Source organism: Spea bombifrons, chromosome 4 (genome assembly GCF_027358695.1).
Source record: "Spea bombifrons isolate aSpeBom1 chromosome 4, aSpeBom1.2.pri, whole genome shotgun sequence".
NCBI lineage: Eukaryota > Metazoa > Chordata > Amphibia > Anura > Pelobatidae > Spea > Spea bombifrons.
The window spans coordinates 7,471,860-7,481,791 of NC_071090.1; the positions used below are offsets into that span (position 1 = coordinate 7,471,860).

Below are 9,932 nucleotides of genomic sequence, written 5' to 3' on the forward strand. Positions count from 1 at the left end.
TCTTTTTACTTGTATTTATTTTTTTAGGATTTACAAATATGTACTGCTTCAGGGCTTACGCAAGCCCAACTTTATAGACAGACAAGCTTCCTCACCCGGTAACGAACTACAACTCCAGTTTTATTTTCACTACAAAAATGGCGAAACCAGAAACCAAATATATCTGACCTTTAAGAATATGATTTTAAAAAAAAATGCTATAAGAAAGTAGATAATTATCGAATGGTTCGTTGACTGTAAAAAAAGACATTTGGAACTTGATGAATATGCAATGTAGCTTAATGAATCTGTTTAATTCGCGGGGGGGGGGTACTTGGAGCTCTCTTTGTTTTGGGGCAGCAGCTTTATGAAGGGATGGGGCTAATTGCATGTGGGGGTGGGGGTAGCCATAAAGGTGGGTGGGGCTACCCCATCAGTGACCTTTGTGGGACGGAATATGGGCAGAGAACAAAGCAAAGTGGGCAAGGAGTAGGCTGGACATGGGTGGGGCGTCTCCGGAAAAAGAAGAAACTGACCCAGAGACCCAGGGGTGGTTGGGCAGTTGGCAAAGACCGACAAAGACAAATTATCCTGACATTCCCAGGATCCATTCTAGTACAATGTATTATAACATGAAAAAATCTGTAGACCACTTCCTGGTTCTTCTAACTAGAAAAAATACACATAAATCTGGCCCAGTAAGGTTATGTCGGGTGGCAAAAAATATTTACTTATATAAGATTTCCATGCCCTGTTCTTCTTGAGTGCGAAGGCTTAAGGGGGAAAAAAACGCATTTGAAAAATAATCACAAACAAATAACTGTGACTCACCGGCATTCAAAGTATCTGAAAAGTTAAACCATCGTTGTAAGTTGGCATATAGACTCCATTCTTAAAATCTGTTTTTGTTCCGTTGGCTCCGTGCCCACTTCAGACTCGTCAAGTATCGCCCCTGGCATAAAAACTCGTACAAAATGGTCACGCCAACATTCTGAGCTTTAAAACATATCCTTAATAAGTGCTTTCAATAATCACACGGATGCCTCGATTTGTTTTGTTCATGTGTTAGGATAGCCATATGCCAGATTAGGAAAAACACTTTTGCGAGCACAACAAAGTTAAGATAAGTGGTTTGGAATAATGTTTGCGAGCGCACGGCCTTATGAAGAGAATTCCTCTCCGTCTGCCAGCGCCTACCTATGGGTGCCGCATAACATCTGATCTCACATGTCAGGACTGTTGTGCCAAAATGATTTACTGAAGCTTAATGGGAGGTCGAGCCAAGTGTGTATGTTCTTTTTACGTTACAGATTATTCATATATATATATATATATATATATTTTGTCAGGGTTGGTTTACTTGTAATTCCACTCCCATTCACATTCTTTTAATTTTTTATCATTAAAATGACTTTCTTGTCATTCTTTTTTAACATGTTTGACCTTTTGTAGTTAACATTCAGGATTTTTGTCTTTTTTTGTATTTCCTATAAATTTACATTTCCCCAAAAATATCTTTCTGCTTCTTTTATACGGAAGCTTAAAATATAGATTTTATTTTAAGGTTTTTAAAGATAAATGTGAAATGCTGAAGCATGCATTTCACCAAAGAACGCCTTTCTAATTCCAGAAATACTTGGGGGGTGATCTGAGTGCACTTGACTTTTATTTAGGTAAGAGTATCCCTCCGTTCAAGTTCTTTGAGGATAATAACCTATGGATTGCAACTACCACTAGGGAACAGAAACAAGAAACTTGTAAAACTCAAAAATTAAGCTACAAAAATTGCACCGACCAGTACGGGTTCCCCACTGAGTTCTACGCTTAGGTGGTCCTTGATGGAACTGGAGAACACATGTTCAGGAATAATAGCTCCGTTAGCTACTAGGAACTGATTTATGTTATAATAAGGGGTGATAGGAAAGCAGAGGCTGGGAGTATATAGGTAACAGTGAGATTTGGGTGGAGTGGGCAAAAAAAAACTGCGATAAAATATGTCTAGTAATGATAGAATTTTGAAAATGGCTGAGGATAGGGTAGATTAGTAAGTGTGGAAGACAGGGTCATAGTCTATAGATACAGAAGTAAGGGGCTGTAGATCCCATTCTCTAACCTGTAGATGGCCTGTAGAGGGCCTTTGTACCAACAGTCTCAGGCTCCACTTGGGCCAGAGTCTGTAGGAGCCATCAGGATGGCTGCCAATGTACAGCAGCCTTGGATTATAGATGGATCCACCAACTGCCCCTCAGCTTCGCTTGATCTTTGACTCAAGGGTGGTACAGGGGATGGAATAAACTCACATTGATTACCCTAAAATATCTTCCTCCCATGCTTTTGAATAGCTTTACAACATTTAGTAGGCATACATCCAATGTATCTGATATAATGTTTTATTATAGTAATAATCATCTGACCACTCAGTTATAACAGCTAATGTTTCACGATTTTTCTCTTTGTTTGTGATTCTTGTGTCTAGTAATCCAGTTTGGCTTTGTCACTCTATTTGTGGCATCATTTCCACTGGCTCCTCTCTTCGCTCTCCTGAACAATATCATTGAAGTAAGACTTGATGCAAAAAAGTTTGTTGCGGAGTTAAGAAGACCAGACGCAGTTCGAGCTAAGGACATAGGTAGGCCATTTCTGTTTAAAAAAATGTCTTGGTAATTCATCCCATTGGTATGGGTAGATAGTAGGAATTGCCAGTGAAGAATTAACTAGAAAACAGTCATGAATGGATGATGTGTACACAAAACTGGTTAGTTCTTGGTCTAAATGTTACCTACCTCTTATCATCGTACCTGGGAACTTCTTAGGGCAGACTACCCGTAACTCTCCCTCTACTTAGTGAGTGGCTTTGCAATGGAACAGCACAAGTCTCACAGGTGGGCAGGGCTAGCTGGATAATGGGTGGGGCTAGCTGCTGAAAAGGGTGGAGCTAGACCCAAATAACATTGACTCGTCTGGGAGAGGGAGGAGAACTGGATGGGGAGTAGGCAGGGTTAAACGCTAAAGTGTTGGCCCCAGATAAAGAGCAGAGTGACCCGGAGACCCCAGGATGCAACGCTTCACATGAAGAGCTCTCTAGTATGCTTATCATTCTAGGTTCCTGTGTAGCCATTTATATAATATTCTTTCTATTGCAGGTATTTGGTACAACATTTTGAGTGGAATTGGCAAATTTTCAGTGATTATAAATGTAAGTATTCTATACGATTTGAATAAATACTATGTCTTCTGTACGGATGGCTGGTTGTATTCACTCCTAGCGCAATAACCGTTCCACTCTGACTAATAAACTAATTCAGAATCAATCAAAAACTTGAATTAAAAAGGAAAATATACTTCTGGCTTGAACCCAAGTTCTTTATCACAAACAATACTTGGAAATTGGGAAGTTGCCATTTTAAAGCCCAATTGCCTAGATGACCATTGAATATTGAGTCCCTGAGTAGTGAACCCTGGGCCGTTAGTGTTGGTAAATTAATAAAATGTATGCACTGATTCTCATTCACAGCTTGATTAGTTGCTGGGATAAGAAATGCACACCTTAGAACTATTTCCAAATTACAGATCACATGATGTCAACTTGTGTTGCCTCCATAGCTCTACGTTGCCTTTTTCATTCATTGTTATATGCCTTTTTCAACTGAAGACCCAACCATGGCCAGAATTATTTTTTAATTATGCCAAACGTGGACTTGTTCTTATTTTCTCTTGGAATGCTTAATACAGCTTTGCAATCATGTGACATAAGGGAATGGCAGTGATAAGCTATTGCCATAGAACACAGGTACAGAGATCTTCAAAAGAAACCTTTAGATTCCTTCACATCTTAATTTTGTTTGCCACAAGATCCCATTTACATGCAAATTACCAAATGTATAAAATATCCATACATTCAATTATTCAACCACAAATTCCAATTGTCTATTGCATCCTTACATTATACTTAATAAGGCATGGACTTGGTCTGAGCATTACTGCGCTGTAGGCCTCAGAGCCTCGACCACCAAATGTTGGCAGTCTTTCCCTTACATGAAATAAGATTTAATCGTATAGATTAGTATTTTGATACAGTTAGAGATAGACAAGACATAATAAACGTTTGAAAGTAATGGACTGTCCCATTGTTCTTCTGTTCCTCAGGCATTTGTAATATCTGTCACATCCGACTTCATCCCTCGTCTTGTGTATCAGTACATGTACAGTGAAAATGGGACCATGCATGGCTTCATCAATCATACCCTTTCCTATTTCAATGTCAGTCACTTGAAACCAGGAACACAACCTGAAAATTCCCAGTTTGCTCAGGATGTGGTGTTCTGCAGGTAACATGACCCAACCTTGAGTCGTTAATGTATGTTTGCATGCCCAGTGTTAATTCCACATTACCGGGAACCTAAACAATTTGGTAAAATGGAGAAAAAACGCATTTAATCCAGATTCATATTATAATTTAAGCAAGCACTTTGTTCTTTAGTTAAAAAAAATGGCGAGGTGACCTCTGGGACCAGGACCACCGATTTCCAGTGCTGGTCCGGCACCTCTTGCGATACACGCCAACAAAAGGGTCCTGATATGGACACCTGAAATGTTGGGGGTATCCATTATTTATGCAGTGACACATATAGAATGGCTATTAGCAAAAAACACTGATATCCCACATAAACCCAATTATCAGTGACTTATTTGGGATATTATGTCCCTTTAGACCCATTTGACAGAATAACTTAAAAAGTGAATATTCCACAGAAGCAATTATTTTCCAGCACTTTGTAGCAACAAAAAAAAAATCTAATTATTTTTTTATGAGGACTCAAGTAATACCAGATCCCTCAGTGTGTGGATGACAAGAGTATAATTATAACTCCATGTGTTGTGAAGGCATATGCATATACTCCTATAATTATCGAGAAGTCTCACATCTTCCATAGGGCATCGCCTGCTGCCGCCGGAACACGGGGCTGTCTCGTACACCTACTTTAATTTAAACTCCAAACTACATCAGCGAAGCAGTGAAATAATACTCAACGTGGACTCGTCTTTATCCTGGACGGTTTGAGTTGAATATAATTAAAAACATATGCCAGGAAACTGTCACCTACAGAAAAGACAATCTATAACAAATACATCAATATGAACCCCCTAAATAATAAGAACAATGAAGACATGGGTGGGGAAACTAAATGAACAACCGTTTTTCTTTTTTTCCAACTCATCCTTGTGCATGTCGAGTCTTTCTAGGTGTATCTGGGTTGACTAATAAATATAACAGGTTTTTTACTTTTATACTATTTGATTATTTATTTAGTTTTATTTGATTCTGAATGGTTTGCACCACACTTATTGAGTCCCAAACAAAGCAATAAGCCAAGTTACTGGGTTAATTTAGAGGCGACTCTCGGTCCTATCTATAGAGACCCATCAAATGTGCTCTGTCAGGTGCGATTAACAAGTTATTGGTGGAACAACATCTCCTAGTGACTTGTATACCCAATGTTGTCAGTGCCACAAAACAAGAATGGACATGAAAATTATGCCATGGGTTTATTTAGTGTACTAAACTATTAGTGCGTGTTTAGAAGAACCCTTTTTTGGACTAAAAAGATGGAAAGTATTAATGATAATATTTACAAGTCTGTAGGCGTGATTCCAAAGAGCTTTGTCCACGTATTGACTTGGAACATTGAGTCGTGCGTTCAGCACAATGTCACTGCTGCCTTGGAGGCAAAAAATTATATCGTAAAGCTGACATATCATATGTGAATGGCCACTAAAATCACTGTAACGCTAATTACAGATGTCTCGTATAACCGCAGTCACATATAATAAAATACATCATGTGTGGCTTCTACATCCTTAATGACTCCATTCTACCCCAGTGGAGATTCGGTCACCCTAACCTACTGACAGAATGTTGTCAGCTGCCCCAGACCGTGGCCGAGTGATAATGCTTCAAGTGGATTTGTCACGTCTCCCCAATTATTATAAAATAATCTAATAGCATTTTCGTTTCGTAATTTTTTGGTCCATCGGTTTACAGAAAACCAATTTTGTTTTTCTGCCCTTTCAGAAACAAAATTTGTTGTCATTCACTCTCATCCACTCTTTCTTGTTCTTTCGCACGTAGATTAGGATTCTTACAAATTTCAATGTCAATTTCATCAATTTGTAAATCTGCCTTCGTTAATCTGGCCTCTCGTTGAACTTCCACAAAATGGCAGAGCCCCTGGCCGCACCCTCGCCGCCATTGGAGAAACTGGGGGGGGGATGTGCCTGAAGCTCGGGCCTTTTGGGGAAGTCCAGTTTTCTCGTTCCATTTGCACAGGTCTACTGATTGTTATTGATTGGTTCACACAGTCGTTAGAAGTAAGGATTACGAAAAGGCATACTCTCTGGGTTTGACCCGCAGTCTCCAGGTGAAGCATTGCTTCCCCGGGTCTCCTGGCCAGGCTGGTGACATTTAGCCATGCCTACATCCCACCTACTTTCACTCCAACTAAAAAAATGCCCCTAGGAAGCCGTTCTGCCAGAAGAGGGAGGGTGACCAATAATTCAACAACAATCAAAGTCAACTGAATAATAAATATCAGACTGGATACACACATTCCCCTCCAAGTAGCATTTGATTTAAACAAGTACAATTTCTGACCCTAAATTTACCAGCGTGTAGCAAGAATTTGTGTGAAATGATAGGAAAATTGTACTTCAGTAATCCCTGAAAAAATGGGCATTAACCCTCCATTAAAATGATTTGTTATATTCCATTGTGTTCCTGAATAGGTATAAGGATTACAGAGAGCCTCCTTGGTCCCCCAACCAATATGATTTTTCAAAGCAATACTGGACCGTTTTAGCTGTACGCCTGGCATTTGTTATACTTTTTCAGGTAAGCGTGATTAATCTAAAAGCACAATATCCTAATCAAATAATTTAACCCCTTAATGACAAAGTGCATTGTTTTCAAAGGGTTTAGGGACCGTCCATTGTCCTTAAGGGGTTAAGATATTATATGTTTGATTACTTACTGGGCCCATATCCCTTATACTGTAGATCTATTCTGTTTATGGGGTTTTCTGAAATGACATTGCAATAGTTAATAGAAACCAGGGGGAAAAATAATGTTATAGTATTTGTTGTCCAAAGACCACATTTGGCTCTTAAACCCTTCTGGAGCAGTAAGTACAATGCACTCTATTTGAGGATTAACTCCATGTATTACATCTGTATAATCCTGTCTCCCTCTTTCTGGTGCTCCTAAGTAGTCTCTATCGTTGATCAAGATTCACTACCCGGTTTTGATCAAGCTCCACTACCCGGTTTTGGGGTTGTATGGCTTGGAGGTCTCCGTCGTATTCTACTCTGATTTCATGATATCTAAGCATCCCAATTAGTTTTTTTCTTCGGATTTTACCACATCTGAAATCCCTCCTTGAGTGTAGATGATTATTCACAATACTGTCTTGAATAGCCCTGGTTTTAATAAGACACATTATTAGATCCATCTGGTTGCCACCATTAGTGACAAATGAATCACTACCATCCAACCTTTGTGATGGACAGCAAAGGAGTTCCTATGAGAAGAGCCCTATGTTCTTTTATAACGTTCTCAATTATTAACCCCTTAATGACAAAGCCCGTACATGTACGGGCTCAAAATGCATCGTTTTCAATGGGTTTAGGGACGGCCCATTGTCCTTAAGGGGTTAATAATCGTACCAAGGAAATGTTCCATGTTTGCCTCAGAGGCTATGGGTATAGCAAAGGATTAGCGTGACCCGCCAGACTTTTTGCTCTATGGGGGGTATTGTCCACCCCCCCTGGGTTGGAATTTCCCAGGTATATTAATAATAGTTTTAGTTTTTAATGTGTTTTTGAAAGCTTGTTGCTAGGATATTACATAAGAAGGAAAATGGTTTAAAAAGAGATCACAGTGATAGTTCCTCTGAAATAATTTTGTTTTCCTCCAACCCGTGAAGATTTATTGTCCACATTAGCTAATTTGTTTATACGATCTTTTGAATTAAATCCTTTTTATGACTGTAGATGGAATCTCAGAATATAAGAGAAAAAAATCTACATAGTGGCTCAATAACCACAGACATCTCTGGAATGATTTGGGAAATTAGTTTCTGTTGTTGGGATTTTATGAATTAAATAGTTCTTAGAATTTGAATCTCATGATGTGTTTTCACTACCATTCATCTGTTTACAAGCCGTATGAATTCCTATGCCCCCTCCTTAATAATGTTTTCATTAATATCAACCTCCGAGCCAGAAAAACATGGATTGAGAGAGAATTTTTGGGTATCAAAAGATTATTTTCCCAATGTGATTTTTTTTATGTTTATCTAATGTGGGTTAGAACATTAGGGCTGAAGTTTACTCTGTATTTTACAGAACTGTATACTTATATTAAATATTATATTCCTTCGTATTTTTGTTTTACCTTTGAAGTTGTGCATTGGCTCTTTCAGGAGATCTTGAATTGTTCTATAAAGCCGATTTTTGGGGAACTGGAACCCGGCAGCTAATTTTTAAATTGGCTGGAATTCATGCCTGCCACCAATTCCAATGTGTCAATGGGACTTGTGTCTGTTTAACAGCCAACTTTATTGGGCACCCGCCAGATAACTATCATTCCCACAATGTCATTTTTCTACTGTGATTGCTAGATTTTCCAGTGGCATGCTACAAATCTAATGATTCTGATGGAAAAAGATAAAAAAGGTTATGCCATATTTTAAAAAACAACCCAGCACATATTTACAACCAACATCAAGATGTACCCGTTGACTGCTGTAGAGATAAAATTCCCATGGTTCTTATATAGGCCAAGTTGCCTGAGTATCATGGGAATTTAAGAATTTCAGCAGCTGATGGCCCCTTTCGATAAACCTAAATCCTTAATAAAAAACCCTAAATCCTAAAATAAATCCTTTTCTCTTTAGATACCATTTCTTTTAAATTTTTCCATGCCTTCTTTAATGCATTTTTTCTTTTTTTTTCGTTTGATTGTTTTCTTTTTCAGAACCTGGTCATGTTTCTAAGTGCTGTGGTGGACTGGCTAATACCTGACATTCCAAAGGACATAAGCGAACAAATTAAAAAGGAGAAGACCGTGTTAGTCAACGTGTTTCTGAAAGAAGAGCACAAAAAGCTCCAGCTGATAGAGAGTTTCCTGATGCACGACAAACAGAAGAGCAAAACTGAAAGCAGAGGACGAAGGAGCCGAGCAGCCAGCTTCTGCCAGTTCAGCCGCAGCCAACGTGGCAGTTTTACGTCTTTCAGTTCACACCACACCGACGTGTGAGTCCTCCGGAGCGTCGCAGACATGCAAGAAAGTTGTACGATAAAAGCATGTGATTTTGAAACCAGAGACGGAAGGACATACGGATGGAGCAAGGCTAACGAGAAAAGAATAAGAAAAAAAGAAAATAATTTTTCTCTCGTCAATGTCTCCAAAAAGCCTTTGTGCAGGCTTTGTAACATTTAACGTCTGTTCCAATATATAGCACAGATTTACGTAAACTGTGCGCGTTGGTCTGCTGTTAATTTCGTTATTTGAGTAACAGGGACCTGCGTACAATACACGAGGTAGGAAAAGGAGCGCAGGTTTTGTAACATAAAGTCAATAGGGCTAGTCAAGCTCATTCTTCTTCTTTTTCATTTTAATGAGCGGACTTCTTTAAATGGTATGACATCACTTCTAATACAATGCACGCTAATGAGAACTTTGCTTCTGTGCTTTTAAAATTGTACTTTACTGGCGTTTATGAAAGACTCATAAGGCAACTAGGCTGTTATAACAACGCACTTGAAGCATATATTGTTTTTCAATACGTCGTAAATAAGGCTGCTAAAATCATCAAAACAAAGGGAATATATATATATAAAATATTTACATGCTAATTTAAAAAAATACTATCTTTGAATGGGGTTATTATAGTGTG

The 9,932-nt window shown here is 38.7% G+C and overlaps 1 protein-coding gene across 1 annotated transcript in view; it reads left to right on the forward strand.

Moving 5' to 3' along the window:
• ANO2 (anoctamin 2) overlaps positions 1-9,687 on the forward strand; it is a 91,193-nt gene extending 81,506 nt beyond the window's left edge. Inside the window, exons 21-25 of the mRNA XM_053463573.1 lie at positions 2,456-2,608; positions 3,123-3,175; positions 4,126-4,307; positions 6,763-6,868; positions 9,011-9,687. Of these exons, the coding sequence (XP_053319548.1) occupies positions 2,456-2,608; positions 3,123-3,175; positions 4,126-4,307; positions 6,763-6,868; positions 9,011-9,292 (776 nt within the window). The 3' untranslated portion in view covers positions 9,293-9,687. The remainder of the gene's footprint in view (positions 1-2,455; positions 2,609-3,122; positions 3,176-4,125; positions 4,308-6,762; positions 6,869-9,010) is intronic.
• The last annotated feature ends 245 nt before the right edge of the window (positions 9,688-9,932 follow it).